General features: G+C 42.6%; 1 protein-coding gene across 2 annotated transcripts in view; it reads right to left on the reverse strand.

Annotated features, from left to right (window-relative positions):
* LOC117398127 (nuclear factor of activated T-cells, cytoplasmic 4-like) overlaps positions 1-25631 on the reverse strand; it is a 52679-nt gene that overhangs the window by 10817 nt on the left and 16231 nt on the right. For both annotated transcript variants that reach the window (XM_033997111.3, XM_059016804.1), the window contains exons 2-5: positions 11861-12836; positions 9840-10002; positions 1191-1390; positions 179-351 (exon numbers count right to left, since the gene is read on the reverse strand). In XM_033997111.3, coding sequence (XP_033853002.3) covers positions 179-351; positions 1191-1390; positions 9840-10002; positions 11861-12836 — 1512 coding nt within the window. The remainder of the gene's footprint in view (positions 1-178; positions 352-1190; positions 1391-9839; positions 10003-11860; positions 12837-25631) is intronic.

Genomic DNA, 25631 nt, shown 5'->3' on the forward strand with positions numbered 1-25631 from the left:
GAAGTAACGCATTAAATGTTTGAAGACACAGAAAGAATTTGAGTGGAAACTTGTGTCATTGAATTGAAGACACTGAGAAAGACTTCTAGTGGAAACGTACGTCATTGAATGGAAAACCACTTCTAATAGTTTGTTACTGGATTTTCTTTTAGCATTTCTGGATTCAGCCCATACTCACAGCACTCTATAGGCACGGATGCAGTCTGTATGGACACCACTTTGCCCCCTCCCTGTGGGATTTGCACCCTGAAGACCAGCCTCACTCTGGTGTTCTTACGCCCGATGTCTGTCTCTCCCTTTCGAAGCTCGATGTCAGAATTCCGCAGCTTTAGAATCCCGGCACAGTCAATACTGCATCCGAACAGAAAGGAGGACAACAGATTCATAATAAACTCTGAAACTTCACTCCAGTTCATCTTATTCTGTGTTGTGCACAGTAGACTCCAAACTCCAAAAAGCCTCACATTATATTGGTTTATTTTTTTAAAAAGAATACAGTACCCCTTTAAAGGTTTACCACAGTATTTTTTCCAGTTTTCCCCCATGGCTATACTCTGCATTTACCATAGTATACCATGGTTTGTTTTTTTAAATATGCTTTACCATACCTCTGGCCTTACAATGCTTACCTATGCTTTACTGTGTTTTCACTATGCTTTATTAGACTTCATCATGCTTTTACTTAGGGTAACTTTTTTAAGCTTTGCGGTCTTATACCAAAGTGTGAATTTTAAATGTGAATCTTGTTTTAATTAAAAAAAGAATGGTTTAAGAGACAGGATGAACTGCACATATTATCTCATATCACACACACACACAGACACACACAGACACACACATCTGTGGCGTAGTCAGAAATTATTTTTGGTGGAGATATATGCAGCGACTTTGAATTGACACAGATAATATGATGGAAATTTAAATTGCACAGAATTTTTATGTTTTCTTCACACAGAGTGTGAGGGTATGGAATGGGATCCTTTAAGACCCGACCTGACAAAGATTTTGGATCAATCAGCTACTAGGAACCGGACAAGCACTGATGGGATGATTGGCCTCCTCTCATTTGTAAATGTTCTGAAGGTCTTAATATAATGTTTGATATCGAGTGTGTACAAATTGAGTGTGCACACATTCGAGTCCTGGAACCCAAACCATACCGATAGAGACAGCTCCACAGACAGACTCACCTGGCGCTCATGCCGTTCTCGGGGTTCAGTGGGATCTCCAGGATCTTGGTCCCTCCCAGTACGAGCTCCTGACTGGCTGTGCTCACCATTTTGCCAGTGATGCGGTGGACCTGGTAGAAGGCGTGAGGGCGCAAGGATCGCTCGTCAGCCGTGCCGATGAACATCTGGAGGGACAGCGGCTTCTCGCTGAACCCCAATAGCTGGAAAGAACATTCGCAATCGTCAAACCAGAGGGTCCTCAAATTAACAATCGCAAAGTACCTGAAAGGTTAAAAATATCCGTATACAATCGAGGCTAGTGTCTGATAAGTTTGGGCAGAATCCATTTATGGTTTTCAACACACATAACAGACCAGTGATCAGTGCATGAGCCTATTTCTCGAATGACAACCCCAAAAAAGCTGCTTGAAGTATTAAACATCTTTGGAATTTGTACAATATCATAGAAAATACAGTCAATTGTCCTTAAAATGAACGCTGATTAAACTCATTTCCTGTATAGTAATTATTTGGAATTATTGTATTATTGTACAGTGCACTGTCCCGGATGATTTGAATCTTATAACCAGTTGATTCTTAAAAGCAGACCGATATGATTACTGTGGTGAAGTGCTGCAGAATCAGTATCTTAGTTTGAGAATGAAAGCTTTGTTCCTTGCAGTGTAATGGGTTGACCACTAGATGTCATGAGTTCCCACATGTATGCACAAGGACCACACAAAGTATTTAGTTAGTGCTCCAACTGAAAGCAAGGTTTATTTTGTTTGTTTGTTTTATTAGCGGTTTTAAACACCGGTTTTAAACTGTAAATCAAGACTCCAGCCTGATTATTTACACTGCCCTTGGCCACGTCACTTTAGCAAAAGCTCCTCCAAGCGACAGCAGTTTAAATACAGTTTACAAATGTCAATGGTGTTCAATCACTGAGGACAATACATCCTCGTGGGTAAGCAACATGTTACATGATCACGATTAAGTTTACTCAAGGCTGCAGAATCCTACTTCATTATAGTATACTTGAGAAGCAATCATCTTGTGAAGGTGCCTAGTTTAACTGCCCCGCGGTGTTACGTGTAATGGCCTTTGAATTAAAATTACATTACAGTATAGTATTTTACTGTCAGGACTATTACTGCATTTAAACATCTGTGGCTTACTTATTTTCTGTTTCGATGCAAAGCTCTACAATCCCCCCCACCCTGCCTCCTCCTCTTCCTCACCAGTCCGCAATCCCCCTTCCTCTACATTCATATTACACAATAACACAGCTGTACTCAGTATATATTCAATGAATGTGTATTCACTTTATTGAAACATATTTTCACTATCAATCAACACAAAAAAACATGTGTGGTCCCTTGGGTCGACATTGTCAATACCTTTTAGAATTTTGAATACTTGAATCAGATCACCACGTAGTCTTCTTTGTTCAAGACTGAATAGATTCAATTCTTTAAGCCTGTCTGCATATGACATGCCTTTTAAACCCGGAATAATTCTGGTCGCTCTTCTTTGCACTCTTTCTACAGCAGCAATATCCTTTTTGTAGCGAGGTGAGCAGAACTGAACACAATATGCTAGGTGAGGTCTTACTAATGCATTGTAAAGTTTTAACATTACTTCCCTTGATTTAAACACAACACTTTTCACTATATATCTGAGCATATTGTTGGCCTTTTTTATAGCTTCCCCACATTGTCTAGATGAAGACATTTCTGAGACAACATAAACTCCTAGGTCTTTGCCATGTGTCTGCCCAGTTCTGAATGCTGTCTAGATCATTTTGAATGACCTTTGCTGCAGCAACAGTGTTTGCCACTCCTGCTATTTTTGTGTCGTCTGCAAATTTAACAAGTTTGCTTACTATACCAGAATTTAAGTCATTAATGTAGATTAGGAATAGCAGAGGACCTAATAATGATCCCTGTGGTACACCACTGGTTACCTCGCTCCATTTTGAGGTTTCTCCTCTAATCAGTACTTTCTGTTTTCTAAATGTTAACCACTCCCTAATCCATGTGCATGCATTTCCTTGAATCCCTACTGTGTTCAGTTTGAGAATTAATCTTTTATGTGGAACTTTGTCAAAAGCTTTCTGGAAATCTAATTAAACCATGTCATATGCTTTGCAGTTATCCATTGTCGATGTGGACGAGGCTTTACAAGAGACAGGGTCAACTGGACATCCTTATACAACAGAAGCTAAATGAACTAGCAGAGTATTTGCCTCACTGAACATTACTAATGAGCCAGGCTCATGCCTTTAGAATTGGCTTGCTAAAAAGGCATAGCAGACAGTGTCCTGTGCTACCACTGTGCAGAACGGGGTTCATGTCTGTGTCAGGAATATGTTATTTTGAAATGTATTTATTTAATGATTAGAAGTTACATTTGATCTTTTTTTGCTAACTTCGTTAGATTAAAAGCAGAGCTAAAGCAACAGCAGTATTTATATTTGGTTTACTGTATCACAGAACACCCTGCAAAGTTTACAAAAAACACATTAAGTTCCCTTTGCTGTGTCCTGTGTTGTCTGTATCACAGCGTTATATTTTTAAACTCATCGATGACTCTTGAAATTTGTAATTGCACATAAATCAACCGGGAGAATTTCTCTTCTAAGGATTGCAGTGTATCCAGATCATGCTCCCTCCTCCAACACTACTGTTTTTTTTGTTCCCATGACACCCCACTCATTTCAATCACCAGCACTGTTGCAGGAGGGAGAGTGATCTGGATACACTGTGATGTTTTAGAAGAAAAAAAATCTTTTTCTCCTGCTAATCATTCTTGAATAAAAGCATGACATGTAAATATAAAACAATCAGGATTATGTTGAAAACAAATTGCTGCGTTATAGAAAAAGATACAGAACTATTTTTTTTGTAAACACTACAGGGGGTTCTGGAACACTTTAAAACGAACCAAAATTGGGTCTACATGGGATTTGATACACATGGAAATAATAACAACAGACAAGCTCTGCAAATTCACACCCAAGGTAGTTACAGTAAAGCTGAAACAGCTTCCATAGTAAATAGTTCATTTTTTGACTGTTACTTGCAGATATAAGTCCCCTCTTTTTGACCCTTGGACTCGTAACATTTGTAGTTGTTTCACCCACTACCACTGCTCCTCTGCTTCCTTGTTTTCACTCTCTAAATATCTTGGGATCCCTGAGTAGCTATTTGACTCACACAGACACACGCTCTGACCCACATCCTGTCATCTCAACCCTAGAATAGCTCAGTGTATGTGGGGGCAGGGAGGGGGTAGTGTGGGAAAAAGAAGATCCCTCCCTCCCTCTCTCTCTCTGCCTCCCTCCTGCACTCCGTCACTTCATTCCTCTCTCAACTCCAATCCCCTCCTCCTCTCATTCTCTTAAGTAATCACTGTTTATAGTTGGTATTCTGACTGGTACTGGGTTCTGTTGCTCCTGTATCGATTTCTTACCATTTGAATTCTGCCTTCACCTGGCTGCTTTGATCTTGTCTGCAGAATCCTACATGCCAGGCACTGAACAGCCTTCCACATTCGTTTCAAATCAGAGTTGAAAGGTTGTCACATTATTTTAATAGAATGAGGAAGGCAGCAGTGCCTGGATTCTCCAGCCAAGCTCAAAGCAGCTCAAAACCAGGTAGGCAGATTTAGAGAAACTCTCATTGGAGAAACAGAACCCAGAAACACTCAGAATGAATGCCAACACCATACAGTAGTATGGGGGAAGCAATGTAAAGTTATATTTGAAGTTACTTGCAAATGGTGCACATGGTGCAGCTATTTTTTAAAAATATTTGAACGTGTTTGAATATATTAAATGACACATCTTGAGGTGCTCTAATAAATTTGTACACTACTGTATATTTTTGCATATATCTGGACAACTGTCATGAAACTTGCTAATTCTTATTCTATTCTGTACATACTGTTAATATGAGCCATGGTCATAAACTTTTTGGATGTTACTAAAAAAATATATACTGTATATTTAGTGTGTCCAATTATTATTTTACCCCCGGTTTTCTCCCAATTTGGAATGTCCAATTATTTTTTTCCCCTCACCGCAGCGAGTCCCCACACAACTCTGGAGAACTGAAGGTTCAGTAGGTGTCCTCCGATTCCACGAACGAGCCAGCTTCCTCTTTTACACCCAGGAACTCGACTGCAGATGTCAGCGAGCCACTAGCCTGCCCTAGAGGTGTCTGCTCTGAGCTCACTAGGCGCCTGTCCAGCAGGGTCTGCTGTAGCGTGATGAGGAGAAACAGTCCCTGCCGGTTTTACCTCCCTAACCCAGAGAAGCGCCAGAGCCAATGCGACGCTCTCTTCGGAATCCCCAGCGCAGACCGATGACTTGGCACAGCCAGGAGCGAACCTGCGCTGTATGACTCATGCTGCGCACCACGCATCAGTGCTTCTACCATGGGAGACTCTCTGCAACCCCCGACAGGCTTTTTTAAACAATATATTAAAAATCAGTTGTCCATATTGGCTCAATGCCAGTGACAATGCAGGTTATGATACGATATCAGGATGCTTGAGATGGTCCAGATGGGCTACTTGTATGATGCATAACAAGATCAAATGATCATTTAATGAAGGACTGTTTTAAAAGACAAAAATGAAACAACAGGGAGGGTATGTGTTCATAACAACTACACAACACACTTCCAGAAAAACTTGGTGTACTGCAGTGAGCAATGCTGTGGTCTTGTATCACAATACAGACGATACAGACCTCTATTACACTATATTATGTAAAGAAAGCAACACGATTCATCAATACACAATTGTTTCACCCCTCCTTTATAACTAGGATTAAATCCTAATTCAGCCTCAGGTACATTATTTATTCTTAATCAAATGTGTACAATAATATTTACACAGTAACAGTGATTCATAATTCTGCAGCATCGTGAAAACTGGAGGGTACGTGGAGGATGACACGCAAAGGAAGAATGTCTGTGAGAGACACTGTGACGCTCCGTTGGGCCACCAGAGGGCTGTTCAATAATGGTGAGTAGTAACAATACAAAGTAACAATATTGCGAGAATTATTAATCACTCTGTATATGGGGTACAGTATTCGGTTTATACCGTACAACAAGTACAATGTATGGAGAGTATGTTTAAACATAAATAGGGAGAGAGAAAAGGAGAGGGAAAGGAAGATGGAGAGGGGACAGGTGAGAGAGAAGGAGGGGATAGAGAGGAGGGGAGGAGAAAAAAAAGAGAAAAATACAATGACAGGGAAAAAAGAGGAGAAAGGGAGAGAGTACGAAAGAGAGGAAGAGGGATAGAGAGACAGAGAAAGTGGTGGGAAAGAGAATAAAGAGAGAGAAAAAGAGAATGGGAGCGGGAGGGAGAGAGGGAGTGGGAGGGAGAGAGGGAGAGGGAGAGAGAGGGATAGAGGGAGGGAGAGGGTGGGATAGAGGGAGGAAGAGGGAGAAGAAGAGAGGGAGAGGGAGAGGGAGAAGGAGAGAGGGAGAGGGAGGGGGATAGAGAGAGGGAGAGGGAGGGGGAGAGACTGTACAGCTGGTAGTAATCTTAAACAGCTAACAGACAGACACGCAAACCCAGTCTCTAGTGAGATTCAGCGTTTTAAACAGCTGCCGGCTCTGAGCCAAACTCCTTGTAAACACTGAAACACACAGGAGCAAGACGTGTCTTTCCAGAACAACCCTGACAACGCTTTCACAATCCCAAACAACTCAGAGGGAAGGTATGGAAACAAACTGGACAGCCATCCGCTCGCCTTTCTGTCTGAAATGATGAAGAAGGCAGTAAACTAAGAGCCCAAGAGGGAATTATACTGTCAAACTGAACAGGACTGTAAGACACTGTCTGTGTGTCTGTCTGTCTGCAGCTTTAATGAAACTCTAATCTGGAAGACTGTAGAAAACTAGCACCAAGAAGAAATTATATTGTATAGTCAAACTGAACAGGACTGTGGGGTGCTGTCTGTCTGTCTGTACCTAAACTCTGGAAGAATGTATAAAACTAACACAGACACCAAGAAGAAGGAATTGTGTCTTCCTCAGAAGAGTCAGAGCCACCTAGTGATCTGCTAATTTGGATCAAGTTTGTTTTGCTGGCAATACACTAGCTGTGCACTAGATGGCACTGTCACTTACTAATATAAAGACACTTTGGCTGACATATATGTTAGTCTATGGCAGGTAACCAGAACTGAAGAGCACCTCCTGAACTCAAAGTCAAAGCACAATCACAGACTTAACATAAAACACTGTATTTGAGTAATTGCTATAAGAAACCCTTACTGAAACCTCATGAAAGCTGTTCATTGTGCACTGGGTTGCAGGGACTTTGCTACTCAATGCCATCATTTTCAGTTTATTCTTTGCTTCTGACCAGAGGTTTCCAAGCTGAGGAAAATCCAATGAAACCTTGTGGGGTCTGAGCCATATCAGGCTGTGATCAGGGCCCTCACAGTGACCCCACCCGATATTAGGGACAGGTCCTAATAAGGTGGCCAAGCAACCTAACTAATAAATGCTTATGTATAACTGAAAGTGAGCCCAGTTTTTTGGTGCAGTTCTGACACAGTGTAACAGTAGAAATGTTTGCACGTGCATGTCAGTGAGTGTGTGTGTGTCACAGTGTACAAAGAAGACTACGTGGCGATCTGATTCAAGCATTCAAAATTCTAAAAGTTATTGACTATGTCGACCCAAGGGACTTTTTCGACCTGAAAAAAGAAACAAGGTCCAGGGGTCACAAATAGAGATAAGATAAGGGGGCATTCAGAACAGAAAATAGGAGGCACTTTTTTACGCAGAGAATTGTGAGGGTCTGGAACCAACTCCCCAGTAATGTTGTTGAAGCTGACACCCTGGGATCCTTCAAGAAGCTGCTTGATGAGATTCTGGGATCAATAAGCTACTAACAACCAAACGAGCAAGATGGGCTGAATGGCCTCCTCTCATTTGTAAACTTTCTTATGTTCTTATGTTCTTAAATGTTTGCACGTGCTTGTCAGTGTGAGTGTGTCACAGTGTAACAGTAGAAATGTTTGCACGTGCGTGTCAGTGACTGTGTGTCACAGTGTAAACAGCAGAAATGTTTGCACGTGCATGTCAGTGACTGTGTGTCACAGTGTAAATAGCACAATCTTTGCATGTGCGTGTCAGTGACTGTGCGTCACAGTGTAAATAGCAGAAATGTTTGCACGTGCGTGTCAGTGAGTGTGTGTTGACCACAGTACTGCTACACTCCAATGCACACTTGGAATCTGTCCGGTTTCCTGTCTTAATTAACAGCATGCTTGACTTCATCATAGACTGGAAACACAGAACAAACCCACAATCTACTTATTGTCAACAAAGGGTTTTTTTTGGTTTTATTTTGCCTGACTGGAAGCTGGTCTAAAACAGATCTTTTAAATTTCTCATTATAATTACCATCAATTTATTATTTATGTCTCCTTTGACTTTAATTCTGAGTAATTATTTAACATGTTTAAGTTGTTCGGTATTGATTACATGGAATAAAACATGTTAATTACTCCACACAAAACAAAGCTTTCCCTTGTTTGCCCTCATCTACACAATCATTCAGCACCGATCAATAACATTCACAGTGTGATTGAATACAGAACATGATCTAACAAACTAAAACCACTTTACTCTGAGATTATTTGTCTTTCTTTTATACGGTTTTATATAAAACCATTTTAATTTTGCTAGTTTCCTAAGAAAGTAGTCATCCCTGCAGTGCATTGTGGGATTGTAACTATGGACAACAGTACATTTGCATGGAGCTTCCCCATACATGCTTTCCATAGCTTACCATGTTTTTAAAGTCCTTTGCCACTCTGGGCTTTACAAGGCTTTTTTTGCCTGTCAAGCAGGTTCAAGTTTGTGACTGCTACTATTTTCCCTGTTTTAGATTATCGTGATTATATTTACCAGTTTGCTTGTAAGCAGTCTCTATATAAATGAGATGATAAATTCATGCTTCAGATTTTTTTCCAGAGTGCTCCCCTATGACACATCATTGTCACGTGAACTAGGCTGGCTCTCACTTATGAACCAGAGGCTTTTTCATTGGTATTGTTTTGTGTTTAAGGTTTTTAAAGGCTTGGTACCTTCACATTTGAGTGCTCTGGTAGAAAGGACCAGCATTGGTTATAGTTTACACTCCCAGGATTCTGTTTATTTGGCTGTTCCAAGGTTTCGAACACGTATGGGAGAATTATCTTTTGCAGATCAACTCCATCATAGTATGAAGATGGACTCTGATAATCTTTCCATCTCTAGTTTTAAAGGTCACATTTGGGAGTTGCTTGAACCAACTGCCACTTCTTCCTCAGTCCACATTAACAAATAGATGCATGTCCTATTTATTCTGTTCTTAGATCTGTGTGCTGCTGATTAAGTTTGAACCACACATGTTTTTATTGTGTTGCTTGTACATTGTAATTGGTTTTTTTTTATACATTGCAATTGTCTCTTTATTGCTTTCCAGGAGCTCCTTGTAAATGAGACCTTGTCTCAGTGGGTAAATCTCCTGGTTAAATCAATGCGCTTTAATATAGTTTGCTATGCTGTGTGAATCAAAGCTTACTGGTACAGAATAATTTTACGAAATCCTTTTCCATGTCGAAGGTGACACTGCTGGTGGTCTCGTTACCTTGACGATAGGGTGCCCCCCTGGCGATGCCTTGACTGCTCCCCGGCTGCCCTCGGTCTCATAGTGGGCACGGTGGTGTGACCGGGGCTGCACCTCCACCCTCAGCTCATAGGGGTCAAACTGAGAGGGGAGGGGCCAGTCCAGAGGAGGGAGGGCGGTGGACCTGCAGGAGATAATGACACTGTGATCCAGTCTGCCATGGGTCAGCTTCAATAAAACGGCAAATAACTAAATAGATCCATACATCTTCTCTGCCACACACATCCATTCAAATCTCTGTTTGCACAAGCCATGCGTTCAGACTGTTTCACTTCCTGGGTCACCTGGAGGGTAAAACTGTCCCCACCCCTTCACTGTAAAAAAAATAACACCTGTTTCTTTAAATTTCCACTTACTCTAGAAGAAGAGACTTTTGAGGTCCTGAAAGCCAGCGTTTGTATATCATACATTATCAACTCTTCAAATTTATTATTTACCAGACAGCGTCCCACAGTCCTGTTCAGTTTGACACTACAATATAATTCCTTCTTGGTGGCAGAAGTAGATAGTAAAATGATGGATCGCGCTGAGGACAGAGGTAGCATTAAAAATATTTAAATATAAAAATGCAAACACACCCACCCCTCATTATATGGCCCCTCGCTATACTGCGGGTTCGGATATATTGTGGTCCTGGAGTTAGCTCCCCATTTTCTAACTGCTTAGAAAAAGTCTAACTGCGTATGCCTTAGCTGCAATATGCAAAGGCAATTTCACTTAGAATTACTGTTTTGTTTTATTTCGTACTGCACACCACAAACAAAAATATACAAAAATTAAAAACAAAGCATTAATATCGTACTGTTATCATATACACACGCATTGCACAATAACACAAAGCAAATTAAATTAAATATCTACTTGCTGAAGCGGTTTTTATTTTAGTCAACGAGGTGTTCACTTGTGGCAGCAGCAATGCACTAGCAAAAGTCACAAGGCAGTGACGTCAGCTCCCTAGCAACAAGCCTCCTATGTTGGGACTGGGATTCTTTCAATACAGTGGGTTTCTGCATTTGAGAAAGGAGAGGAAGACTAATTAAATTAATTGGAGACTTCTGTTGATGAGAAGCAATTACCAGCCACAGTACCAATTAAAATGGTGTGCTGCTTTTTATACGAAAAATCAGAAAAAGCGGGTTGCGTAGAGGATTTATCCTGGACCCTGACGCCCCCGATAAAACGAGGGAGTGGCTGTACAGTATTTGTTAGCCTATTTGTTTTTCTATGGGTCTCTCGCTATATCGTGGCCCTCGATATATAGTGGATTTATACTGGACCCCGACACCCGCGATCTATCGAGTGGGTGGTGTGTACAAAAAACACGACAAAGGTCTCACCTTGCAAACATATCAGCAAAACATTTTCCTGGACAGGTATTTGAAGAGGGAGGAAAACGTGTAATATTGTGTATGGAATCGCCAGTATTTGTGTGTCTATTTATTCTTTTGTCTCAGGTTGGGTTCAGCATTTAGTTTTATAACAAAGGAATGTCTGGTTCTGTCTTGAGAAAGTGTTGAAAAATTGCTTTCTAATTTCTGTGCTTCATTTATTTAAAATATTTTTATTCTGCTATTCTGTTTTGATATCCGTTATGAAGGAAAGACACTGTATACCTGCACAGTGATTTAAGTATCTTGTTGCATATATTTCTACAGAGATATTGCAAGGACTTATTTTTAAATTGTCATTTTAATTGTTCTATTTCTATAAAACTGTTTTTTCATCTAGACTTTCAAAGTTTACAATTAAAAGCACATTTTGTATATCTTTTTTTAGATTTCAGTTTTATCAAATTCTGTGTTATGATTGTTTTCCATTGAATGGTTTAATTTGTGTGTGTGTGTATGTGTCAAGTGCTTTGGGATCATTGTGATGAAAGGCGCTATAGAAATGTGAATTGTTGTTGAATTGGTCACTTATTGATGTTACCTTGTGAAAGCAATAACACATTAAGCCAATCCCCCTCCACAGACATAACTTACCTAAAAATGGGGCTGTGTCCACTCATCCTAGCTTTAGACCAAGTGAGAGGAGAAGGGACTGATAGATAATCCATGCCGGAGGGTAGACCGAGAGCACTGCGATAGCTATCCTTCCCCTGCACGTATCCCTCCTCGGCATCAATAACCTGATAACCATTATTACTACTCTCAGCCGGATCTTCTTTCCTGGCACCCTGTTCCAAAGAAGTTTTCCGGGCCTTTTGCGGGATGTTATCCGGCTCTAGAGGGACGCTTAATCCTGAGAAAGTTGGGAAACCAAATTCCGGGACTTCGGATGAGGAATCCGGAGATAAGGGGTCCTCTGAAAAACTGCCTCTTCTTGAAATGGAGGGTGAGGGGAGAGGGGAATACGAGTCCAGGCATCCCGAATGTCTTCTCTTGCCTCCTGGAGAAGCAGGTCTGGAACTGGGGGAGGCAGGCGACGAGAGGAGAGGGCCCAGTCTGGGGGACGTTGGCCTCGTTCCCAGGTTGAATCGAGAAGTTGCTTCATTTAGTTCTTCTTCATCACCGAGTAGTAAAGAATCACTTGACGCATCCGATACCCAACTTCTAGAAGAGAGGCTGCTGGCAGAGCTGGGGCTTAAAGAACCTCCGTCTCGGTAGCTGAAAGGATCCAGGGGAAGGTACAAATGATCCCTAGAAGTTCTCTCCCAAGGACAATAGTAGGTCTCTTCCTGGCTATCCTGAGGCGATATGGTGGTGATCTGGATGCTGGGACATTCTAAAATCCGAGAGCTGTCTAGTTGAATGTACCGAGCCGGCTGGCTTTCATACGTCCCAAAGAAATCTTTGTCGACTGTCGGTCTGGGGGGAGGAGAATGCATTCCGGCACGGTTATTGGTGGAGGGAAGCAAAGGTCCACCTCCCGGTCGATTTTGGGAGATCCGGATTGGCTGGTTGGCGGACAGTGAGGGGCGTTGTGTTGAAGGGGTGGGGCTTCCCTCTTGGTCGGCATCTGAGAGGGGCAGAGATTTAGAACAAAATTAATGATGGAGACCATTCAGTCAGTTCTAAGTAGCTGATTGATCACAAAACAGGTCCTCAAGGATCCCAATGATTGAGTATCAATAACATGGGACCCATTCCACACCCTTACAACTCTCTGTGTTAAGAAATCCAAAATCTATCTCCACTTAATTTCCAACTGTGTTGTCTGCTATTGGTTTCTGTATTGCACTTAGAAAGTATTTGTTAGGTTTAGCCCCCACTCCTCCCCTCTCCCTCCCAATCTTCACTCTCCTTTCTTCTCTTTTTCTCCCCCACTCTCTGCCCTTCATATCCCTTTCCACCCTCTCCCTCAATATCACCCTTCTCCCCTCCCTCTATCCCCTTCCCTCTCCCCACTCCCTTTACTTCCCTCCCATCCTCTCCATTTTCCCTCATCCTCACTCCGTCTGCCCCCTCCATTTTCCTGCTACCCCCTCCCTCTCCTCACTCCCTCCCCCACTCCCTCTCACCCATGTATGTTCCTCTCCCTCACTGTCTCCACTACCTCTCATCTGCCCTCCCCATCTCTTGCTCCCGCTTCCCTTTGTCCTCTCACCCCCTCTCCCTAGCTCTCTCCATCTCCCTTCTCCCCAGTTCCCAGTGTTTAGAGATGTTTGGATGGAGTGATCCCAGCTGGGCTGTCCATTCTCACAGAATACAGTGTTTGACGAGACACAGACACACATACACACATCTTAACAAGGACATTGCATTGCCTACCATTAGTAATAACTTATTATTCCAACCTTTTGCTCCTCTGCACTTCTTATAAGTGAATACATAAAGAAAGAGAGAACACAATGTGATATTTATCCAAGGAAATTATATAGTAGTGTAAAATTGACCATGATTGTGGAAACATTCTGCAGCAAGAACCAATGTTTCTATTTAGTGTGAGAAAGACATAAATCATTTTAACAAGCATCCTTAAAGGATGCTTGTTAAAATGATAATTTTGACTGAAAGTCCTGTGGCAAAACCAATCTTTTGGCTGTGGATCTGGCGCTGCCTAGGCCCCCAGAAGCTCTGGGGAGTACGTGCTCTCAGATGCTTTCCGTGCCATTTTAGACCACTTTCAGAAGCAAATTTGAACTTGACTTTGCGGAAAAAGAAATTCAGAAATTACTTCACTTACAACTTGTCATTTTACCAGATGGATCAACCTGATAAATCACACATGAGCCTAATTAACAAACATAGTTTTTGAAATGTTACTCATCAAACCTTTTACATGTATGCCCAATTCACATTAATTTTATAAAACCTCAGCCGCAAAAAATCATATACAATCTCTGCTTAATGCAATCAGATATCGTAAATACAGGGTTCATACAGTTTTTCTGATACAAATTTCAAGGACTTCAAAATCTAAATTATACTCACTTTTTGAGTACAGATAAGCTCTGGACCTGTAAACTTTCTCATTCCATAACACTGAGTCAGTTTTGGTTCCTTTAGGTGAGTGTTTCTTTTTAAAAGCAGTACAACAATTCAGTCTTTTAATCCATGTCAGAAGCAATGGTACAATAATTTTGTGTCTCAATCATAGGTGCCTAACTTTGTTAAAAAGTGGGGGGCAAACTGAAGGACTAACTGCTGAGCGTAGAGAGGCAAATGTATTTTTTTTTTTTTTTTTAAATTACAATCAAGAAGCTCTAAGAAACCAAGCAAACCTTGCTGTTGTGATGTTACAGTTTTAGTAATTGCAAACTGACACAATTGGGCAGTTTCAGCTTAAAATGTTCAATATGTGCTCACTGAGCATGCATTAAAATTACAAATATAAGTAAGCAGCACCAAATGGCACAACCAGTACCAATGGCATCTCTGCACCTAGAATTCCCACATGCAGCTTGTTAAAGGAAAGTGTTAAACAAACAAAGAAAAGCAAGTACTGTTCTTTAGAAGTTAAGCATGCCCTAAGTAAGGCAGAAGAAGTTAAGTTGCCCTAAGTAAGGCAGTTCAAAATACTTGCCATGTCTGAAGCACTGGGTTACTATTAAAAAAAGACTTCATTCTGAAGCAAATGCAAATCATATATATATAATATATCTGGAAGCAACTCCCCAGTAATGTTGTTGAAGCTGACACCCTGGGATCATTCAAGAGGCTGCTTGATGAGATTCTGGGATCAATAAGCTACTAACAACCAAACGAGCAAGATGGGCTGAATGGCCTCCTCTCGTTTGGAAACTTTCTTATGTTCTTATGTTCTTTTATATATATAACATAAGAACATACACACACATATATACAGACGTGCTCAAATTTGTTGGTACCCTTACAGCTCATTGAAATAATGCTTCATTCCTCCTGAAAAGTGATGAAATTAAAAGCTATTTTATCATGTATACTTGCATGCCTTTGGTATGTCATAGAATAAAGCAAAGAAGCTGTGAAAAGAGATGAATTATTGCTTATTCTACAAAGATATTCTAAAATGGCCTGGACACATTTGTTGGTACCCCTTAGAAAAGATAATAAATAATTGGATTATAGTGATATTTCAAACTAATTAGTTTCTTTAATTAGTATTGCACATGTCTCCAATCTTGTAATCAGTCATTCAGCCTATTTAAATGGAGAAAAGTAGTCACTGTGCTGTTTGGTATCATTGTGTGCACCACACTGAACATGGACCAGAGAAAGCAAAGGAGAGAGTTGTCTGAGGAGATCAGAAAGAAAATAATAGACAAGCATGGTAAAGGTAAAGGCTACAAGACCATCTCCAAGCAGCTTGATGTTCCTGTGACAACAGTTGCAAATATTATTAAGAAGTTTAAGGTCCATGGAACTGTAGCCAACTTCCCTGGGCGCGGCCGCAAGAGGAAAATCGACCCCAGATTGAACAGAAGGATAGTGCGAATGGTAGAAAAAGAACCAAGGATAACTGCCAAAGAGATACAAGCTGAACTCCAAGGTGGAGGTACGTCAGTTTCTGATCGCACCATCCGTCGCTTTTTGAGCGAAAGTGGGCTCCATGGAAGAAGACCCAGGAGGACTCCACTGAAAGAAAAACATAAAAAAGCCAGACTGGAATTTGCTAAAATGCATATTGACAAGCCACAATCCTTCTGGGAGAATGTCCTTTGGACAGATGAGTCAAAACTGGAGCTTTTTGGCAAGTCACATCAGCTCTATGTTCACAAACGAAAAAATGAAGCTTTCAAAGAACACCATACCTACAGTGAAACATGGAGGAGGCTCGGTTATGTTTTGGGGCTGCTTTGCTGCGCCTGGCACAGGGTGCCTTGAATCTGTGCAGGGCACAATGAAATCTCAAGACTATCAAGGCATTCTGGAGCGAAACGTACTGCCCAGTGTCAGAAAGCTCTGTCTCAGTCGCAGGTCATGGGTCCTCCAATAGGATAATGACCCAAAACACACAGCTAAAAGCACCCAAGAATGGATAAGAACAAAACATCGGACTATTCTGAAGTGGCCTTCTATGAGTCCTGATCTGAATCCTATCGAACATCTGTGGAAAGAGCTGAAACTTGCAGTCTGGAGAAGGCACCCATCAAACCTGAGACAGCTGGAGCAGTTTGCTCAGGAAGAGTGGGCCAAACTACCTGTTAACAGGTGCAGAAGTCTCATTGAGAGCTACAGAAAACGTTTGATTGCAGTGATTGCCTCTAAAGGTTGTGCAACAAAATCTTAGGTTAGCGGTCCCATCATTTTTGTCCATGCCATTTTCATTTGTTTTATTATTTACAATATTATGTTGAATAAAAAATCAAAAGCAAAGTCTGATTTCTATTAAATATGGAATAAACAATGGTGGATGCCAATTACTTTTGTCAGTTTCAAGTTATTTCAGAGAAAATTGTGCATTCTTTGTTTTTTGTGGAGGGGTACCAACAAATTTGAGCACGTCTGTACCTATAAATAGTAAAACCAGAGAAACTGATAATTTTGCAGTGGTCTCTTATTTTTTTCCAGAGCTGTATATGTATATGCTTTGGTTGTTCAGATGTTTATGTGACGTACTCAATAAAAAAAAAAACTAATTACATCCGACTGTTTCTCCTTTTGTTATACTATTTATAGTGTTTTGAATACAGCCGTCAGAAAGACGGCTGCAGCGCTTCTAGGTATGAGTATATCTCCGGTCCTTCTCGTGTTAAGCAGTGGCATTTCAAAATAAAAGAAGCCTGTTTTTGCTTTAGTGAAGTAAGCTAGATTTTTTTTTTCATTAAAAGCTTGTCATTGTGAAGTCTGTGAAAGAGCTCTCACTCGAGTTTTTCTGGAGTTCCCCTGCAATTTTATTGCTGGAATTCGGCTTGCCACTTACCCAGAATCAGAAACTCGGCTTCTGAAGACTGCGCTATAAACGCTGCGCAACTGCGCTCTGCCGCGCCCGCTGTTGAGTTAACTACGCTGGATTGGCTTGGCCCCCCCACTGTGTGTGTGGCCCCAAAAAAAAAAAACCCTACCACTTCAGCATCTGCTGTGTGTGTGTGTGTGTGTGTGTTTTCCACTGCCTTTGCAGTTTAAAAATAAATAAATAAATAAATAAAACGTGCTTCCTCCAATGGGTCTGGTTCTACCTTGCCCCACTGTCGAGTAGACTCCACGGATACATCGACCCACCCACCTCAGTGTCTGTCTTTTTTCTTACAGTCTGTAGGCTGTGGTCCACTCCGCTGTAAGCTATGCACTGCCTCAGTTGTGTGACTGCACGCGGCCCAGACTAGAACTGTCTGTAGGCAACAGACTTAGCCTGCCCCGTCATTAGTTAGGGAACCATCTGTTTAGTTAGGACCCGAGACCGGGTTAGGTTTTGTTTCCTTTATTTTCTTTTCAGTGTTTAAAAATAATAAACACACGCTACAGCGTTTTCTTGCACCTGGTTGTCAAGTGTCTGTTTGAGGAAAAACCTGTGACAAGAAGGCAAATCATCTATATATATATATATATATATATACAGCCACCTCTCGTTATATCGCCCCTCTCTATATTGCGGATTCGGATATATCACAGTCCTGGAGTTGACTCCCCATTTTTACAGTCTAACTGCATATGCCTTAGCTGCAATATACATAGGCACTTAGAATTACTGTTTGTTTTACTTCATACTGCACATCACAAAGAACAATACACAAAACAATTAAAAAGCAAAGCATTGATATCGTACTGTTATCATATACACACGCATTGCACAATAACACAAAGCAAATTAAATATCTACTTGCTGAAGCGTTTTTTATTTTAGCCAGCTGTCACGTGTGGCAGCAATGCACTAGTAAAAGCCACAAGGCAGTGATGTCAGCTCCCTAGCAACAAGCCTCCTATGTTGGGAATGGATTCTTTCAATGCAGCGGGTTTGTGCATTTGAGAAAGGAGAGGAAGACTCATGAAATTAATTGGAGACTGAAGTTGATGAGAAGCAATTACCCTCTGCAGTACGAATTAAAACGGTGTGCTGCTTTTTATACAAAAAATGAGAAAAAGCGGGTTGCATAGAGGATTTATCCTGGACCCTGACGCCCCTGATAAAACGAGGGAGTGGCTGTACAGTATTTGTTAGCCTGTTTGTTTTTCTATGGGTATCTTGCTATATTGCAGCCCTCGATATGTAGCAGATTTACACTGGACCCTGACACCCGTGATGTATACACCACCTTATCCAGGGCGATTTACAATTGTTACAAGATATCACATTATTTTTACATACAATTACCCATCTATACAGTTGGGTTTTTACTGGAGCAATCTAGGTAAAGTACCTTGCTCAAGGATACAGCAGCAGTGTCCCCCACCAAGGCTTGAACCCACGACCCTCCAGTCAAGAGTCCAGAGCCCTAACCACTACTCCACACTGCTGCCCTATATAATTTATTTATATATATATATATATATATATATATATACTGCTCCTACTGTGCCCCCACTGCTCCTACTGTGCCTTTTGTCTTGCTTGTCCTGCTATGACTGTCTCTCACATCCCTGTTCTGTCCTCCCGTCCTTGTCCTCTGCCCTCCCTCCGCTGTTGCTCCTCCAACCCCTCTAACCTCATTTCTCTGCCTCTCCCCCCCTCCCGCACACTCTCTGGTGCACTCTGGAACTGTCACTCTTCTGCTAACAAAGCTGATTTCATCTCTGCCTTTGCCTCCCACCTCTCGCTCGATTTCCTTGCTCTCACTGAAACCTGGCTGTCCCCTGATAACACTGTTACTCCTGCTGCCCTGTCCTCTCTCTACGTCCTGTCCCATACCCCGCGTCTCACCGGACGGGGAGGTGGGACGGGTCTTCTCCTCTCTCCCTCCTTACTCTTTTCTGTCCCCTCTGATCTCACCTCCCTCTCTGTCACTACCTTTGAATTTCATGCAGTCCAACTAACCTCTCCCTGTCAACTCCTGCTCATTGTTTTGTACCGCCCCCCTGGGCCTCTCACTCACTTTCTGGATGAACTCGACTATCTACTCTCCTCCCTCCCCTCTCTGTCTACCCCGACTGTCCTGTTGGGTGACTTCAACATCCATCTCTCCAACCCCAGCCACTCTGCTGGATTCCTCCCTCTCCTTCACTCCTTCGACTTCTGTCTCTCTCCGTCTCCTCCTACCCACAAAGCTGGCCGTCAACTGGACCTCACCTTCTCCAGGGCCTGCTGCCCCTCCAACCTCTCTGTCACCCCCCTGGACCTCTCTGATCACTATTTCATCTCTTTTTCTCTGTCTCTCCCCCCTCTCCCTGCTCCTCCTACCCCCACTGTCGCCTCTCGCCGTAACCTCCGCTCTCTCTCCCCCTCTGTCCTTGCCTCCACTGCTCTCTCTCACCTCCCTCCTATCGACTCCTTTTCACAACTCTCCGTAGACTCTGCTACCTCCACCCTCTTCTCCTCACTCACCTCCTCCCTCGACTCCCTCTGTCCCCTCACCTCCCGACCCGCTCGCCCCTCCCCTCCCCATCCCTGGCTCTCCTCTGTGCTCCGCTCGGCAAGAATCACACTGCGATCTGCTGAAAAGAAATGGAAGAGAACCAAACTCCCTGCTGCCCTAGACCTTTACCGCACTCTTCTCTCCTCCTTCTCCTCTACTCTCTCCTCTGCTAAATGTGCTTATTTCCAATCTGTAATCCAAGCCTCCACTAACAACCCACGTAAACTATTCTCTACCTTCTCCTCCCTCCTAAACCCTCCCCCCCCTCCTCCTCCCTCCTCTATCTCCCCTGACGACTTTGCCTCCTTCTTCTCTTCTAAAATCTCAGATATCCGCAAACTCTTTAACACCTCTCCCTCCCCCGCACCCCCTCCTGCTCCAACCCCTACACCCACTACATCCCCTACTAACTCGCCCTCCCTCTCCACCTTCTTGCCCCTCTCAGACTCTGACCTCTCCTCCCTGCTCCAGGGTCACAAACCCACCACGTGTGCCTTGGACCCCCTCCCCACTCACCTCTTTCAAGCTGCTGCTCCTGCTCTACTCCCCTTCATCTCCTCCCTCCTCAACACCTCTCTACTTTCTGGCATCTTCCCCTCTGCCTTCAAAAAAGCCTCGATCACTCCCCTCCTCAAAAAACCTACCCTCGACCCCACCTCCCTCCAGAGCTACCGTCCTGTCTCCCTCCTACCCTTCCTCTCCAAAACCCTCGAGCGGACTGTACACCGCCAGCTCTCTGCTTTCCTGTCCAACCACTCTCTGCTTGACCCTCTCCAATCTGGCTTCCGCTCTGCTCACTCCACTGAAACCGCCCTTCTGTCTGTCACCAACTCACTTAAGTGTGCCCGAGCTGCCTCTCTCTCCTCTGTCCTAATTCTCCTCGACCTCTCTGCTGCCTTTGACACTGTTGATCACTCTATTCTACTATCATCTCTTGCTGACCTGGGGATCTCTGGCACTGCTCTGGCCTGGTTCTCCTCCTACCTCTCCAACCGCACTTACCAGGTAACCTGGCGTGGAGCAACCTCCACACCTCACCCTCTCTTGACTGGAGTCCCCCAAGGGTCAGTCTTGGGTCCTCTCCTGTTCTCTCTCTACACCCGCTCCCTGGGCCCCCTCATCGCATCCTATGGTTTCTCATACCATTTCTATGCTGATGATGCTCAGATTTTCCTCTCCTTCCCCACCTCTGACTCCACCATCTCCTCCCGTATCTCTACCTGTCTGTCTGCTATTTCCTCCTGGATGCACTCGCATCACCTCAAACTCAACCTCTCTAAATCTGACCTCCTTTTCTTTCCCTCCTCCTCCCCCTCCTCTGATCTCTCTATCTCTGTTCCTCTGGAATCTACCACACTCTCTCCCTCTTCCTCAGCTAAGAACCTTGGAGTCACCCTGGACCCCTGCCTCTCTTATTCCCAGCACATCTCCACTCTGGCACGCACTTGCAGATTCTTCCTGAGCAACATCCGAAGAATCCGACCCTTCCTCACCAACTATGCTACCCAGCTCCTGGTCCAGGCCCTGGTACTCTCCCGCCTAGACTACTGCAACTCCCTCCTGGCTGGCCTCCCTGCGTCCGCCACCCGTCCGCTCCAGCTCATCCAGAACTCTGCTGCTCGCCTGGTGTTCTCTCTACCTCGCTTCGCCCACGCTACTCCACTACTCCGCTCGCTCCACTGGCTCCCGATCACCGCTCGCATCCAGTTCAAGACTCTTGTACTAGCCTACAGATGCCTTGATCAGACTGCACCCAGCTACCTCCAGACCCTCATCTCTCCCTACACCCCCACTCGACCTCTCCGCTCCGCCTGCACTAGAAGACTGGCTCTACCTCCGCTACGCTCCCCTGCCTCCCGAGCCCGCTCCTTCTCCACCCTTGCTCCGCAGTGGTGGAACGACCTTCCTACAGATGTCAGGACTGCCCAGTCCCTGACCACATTCCGGCGCCTCCTTAAGACTCACCTCTTCAAACAGCACCTGTAGAACTCCTCTGTTGTATCCTGGGACACTATCACCCTTCATTTAAATATGCTTTATTTTGCTCTTATCTGCCCCCTATTTTACTGCATTTAATCCTGTACCTCAGAATATTGTAATCTGCCAAGTGTTTAATCTGTAGTATTTTGTACTTAATCATATCCTGATGTAACTATCACTACTTAATCATATCCTGATGTAACTTTCACTATTATCTGCTGTATTATTGAATTGTGGTTTGTCACACTTGAGAATTATTGTATTTCTTGTTCTTATTGTATGACTTATATTGTAACACTTGAATGTATTTGTATTTGCTTGCGATTGTAAGTCGCCCTGGATAAGGGCGTCTGCTAAGAAATAAATAATAATATATATATATATACACGGACGTGCTCAAATTTGTTGGTACCCCTCCAGAAAAACGAAGAATGCACAATTTTCTCTGAAATAACTTGAAACTGACAAAAGTAATTGGCATCCACCATTGTTTATTCCATATTTAATAGAAATCAGACTTTGCTTTTGATTTTTTATTCAACATAATATTGTAAATAATAAAACAAATGAAAATGGCATGGACAAAAATGATGGGACCCCTAACCTAATATTTTGTTGCACAACCTTTAGAGGCAATCACTGCAATCAAATGTTTTCTGTAGCTCTCAATGAGACTTCTGCACCTGTTAACAGGTAGTTTGGCCCACTCTTCCTGAGCAAACTGCTCTAGCTGTCTCAGGTTTGATGGGTGCCTTCTCCAGACTGCAAGTTTCAGCTCTTTCCACAGATGTTCGATAGGATTCAGATCAGGACTCATAGAAGGCCACTTCAAAATAGTCCAATGTTTTGTTCTTATCCATTCTTGGGTGCTTTTAGCTGTGTGTTTTGGGTCATTATCCTATTGGAGGACCCATGACCTGCGACTGAGACAGAGCTTTCTGACACTGGGCAGTACGTTTCGCTCCAGAATGCCTTGATAGTCTTGAGATTTCATTGTGCCCTGCACAGATTCAAGGCACCCTGTGCCAGGCGCAGCAAAGCAGCCCCAAAACATAACCGAGCCTCCTCCATGTTTCACTGTAGGTATGGTGTTCTTTTCTTTGAAAGCTTCATTTTTTCGTTTGTGAACATAGAGCTGATGTGACTTGCCAAAAAGCTCCAGTTTTGACTCATCTGTCCAAAGGACATTCTCCCAGAAGGATTGTGGCTTGTCAATATGCATTTTAGCAAATTTCAGTCTGGCTTTTTTATTTTTTTCTTTCAAAAGTGGAGTCCTCCTGGGTCTTCTTCCATGGAGCCCACTTTCGCTCAAAAAGCGACGGATGGTGCGATCAGAAACTGACATACCTCCACCTTGGAGTTCAGCTTGTATCTCTTTGGCAGTTATCCTTGGTTTTTTTTCTACCATTCGCACTATCCTTCTGTTCAATCTGGGGTCGATTTTCCTCTTGCGGCCGCGCCCAGGGAGGTTGGCTACAGTTCCATGGACCTTAAACTTAATATTATTTGCAACTGTTGTCACAGGAACATCAAGCTGCTTGGAGATGGTCTTGTAGCCTTTACCTTTACCATGCTTGTCTATTATTTTCTTTCTGATCTCCTCAGACAACTCTCTCCTTTGCTTCCTCTGGTCCATGTTCAGTGTGGTGCACACAAAAACAGCACAGTGACTACTTTTCTCCATTTAAATAGGCTGAATGACTGATTACAAGATAGGAGACATGTGCGATACTAATTAAAGAAACTAATTAGTTTGAAATATCACTATAATCCAATTATTTATTATCTTTTCTAAGGGGTACCAACAAATGTGTCCAGGCCATTTTAGAATATCTTTGTAGAATAAGCAATAATTCATCTCTTTTCACAGCTTCTTTGCTTTATTCTATGGCATACCAAAGGCATGCAAGTATACATGATAAAATAGCTTTTAATTTCATCACTTTTCAGGAGGAATGAAGCATTATTTCAATGAGCTGTAAGGGTACCAACAAATTTGAGCACGTCTGTATGTGTTTGGGAAAAATGAACATTTTAGTTTTATTCTATAAACTACTGACAACATTTCTCCCAAATTCCAAATAAAAATATTGTCATTTAGAGCATTTATTTGCAGAAAATGACAACTGGTCAAAATAATAAAAAAGATGCAGTGTTGTCAGACCTCGAATAATGCAAAGAAAATAAGTTCATATTCATTTTTAAACAACACAATACTAATGTTTTAACTTAGGAGGAGTTCAGAAATCAACATTTGGTGGAATAACCCTGATTTTCAACCACAGCTTTCATGCGTCTTAGCATGCTCTCCACCAGTCTTTCACATTGATGTTGGGTGACTTTATGCCACTCCTGGTGCAAAAATTCAAGCAGCTCATCTTTGTTTGATGGCTTGTGACCATCCATCTTCCTCTTGATCACATTCCAGAGGTTTTCAATGGGGTTCAGGTCTGGAGATTGGGCTGGCCATGACAGGGTCTTGATCTGGTGGTCCTCCATCCACACCTTGATTGACCTGGCTGTGTGGCATGGAGCATTGTCCTGCTGGAAAAACCAATCCTCAGAGTTGGGGAACATTGTCAGAGCAGAAGGAAGCAAGTTTTCTTCCAGGTCAACCTTGTACTTGGCTTGATTCATGCCAAAGCTGCCCAATTCCAGCCTTGCTGAAGCACCCCCAGATCATCACCGATCCTCCACCACATTTCACAGTGGGTGCGAGACACTGTGGCTTGTAGGCCTCTCCAGGTCTCCGTCTAACCATTAGACGACCAGTGTTGGGCAAAGCTGAAAATTGGACTCATCTGGGGGTGCTTCAGCAAGGCTGGAATCGGGCAGATTTGTCTTTGTGAAGGACGCATGAATCAAGCCAAGTACAAGGTTGTCCTGAAAGAAAACTTGCTTCTTTCTGCAAATAAATGCTCTAAATGACAATATTTTTATTTGGAATTTGGGAGAAATGTTGTCAGTAGTTTATAGAATAAAACAAAAATGTTCATTTTACCCAAACACATACCTATAAATAGTAAAACCAGAGAAACTGATAAACTGATATATATATATATATATATATATATATATATATATATATATATATATATATATATATATATATATATATATATGAACATTTATTTTACAAATCAAAACAAGAAAATGTAAATAAATAAACATCTGAACGGACATTGGTTTACAACATACATATTTATAAAACTGTTACGATAGCAATACATTTTTTACTTTTCAACAGCAATCTGTTTATTATGAGATGAGCAAAAGCAACTGAACAACGCAAATAAATAAACATTTTACAGAAGCGCACAGCACAAAAAAAGTCTAATTTATTTTTCTTTTTTTGACAAAAGGGTATTCCTTTACCTTGAGTCTAAGGCTGTTCACAATCAACACAGATAATGCGCTTCTCCACGCCGCCTTTCTGCACAGGGCATAGCTGTCTGAAGTTAGATTTTTATTGCACTTGCCAACCTGGCATTAGCGTCTCTTGCGGCTCTCAGTGGGGTTGCCAGCTTCAGCTGTGGGTACACGCTTGGCAGTCTCCCTCTGTTCCAAATGCTTCTTGTGAAGTTCCTGTGCTAACTGTAAAATATATTCTCTCCTTGGTAAATTCTTCTCTGTGCATTCTTTGTAAAGTACCCAGGAGTTGATGGCTGCTAGGTCCAATACATTGTAAAACACCTGAACAGACCACCGTCGGGAGCCAGCTTTCACAGAATACTTCCGTGCCATCTGATCCAAAACATCAACTCCATGTTTAGTTGTGCTGTAAAACTCCAATCTGGCATTTATTATTTATTATTTATTATCCCTCTCTGGTGTTTATTTTCACTAGTCCCGATGCTAATTGATTGACCAAAGCAGTGCAGCTGGCAAGCAGGCACCAGCCT

Source organism: Acipenser ruthenus, chromosome 54 (assembly GCF_902713425.1).
Source record: "Acipenser ruthenus chromosome 54, fAciRut3.2 maternal haplotype, whole genome shotgun sequence".
NCBI lineage: Eukaryota > Metazoa > Chordata > Actinopteri > Acipenseriformes > Acipenseridae > Acipenser > Acipenser ruthenus.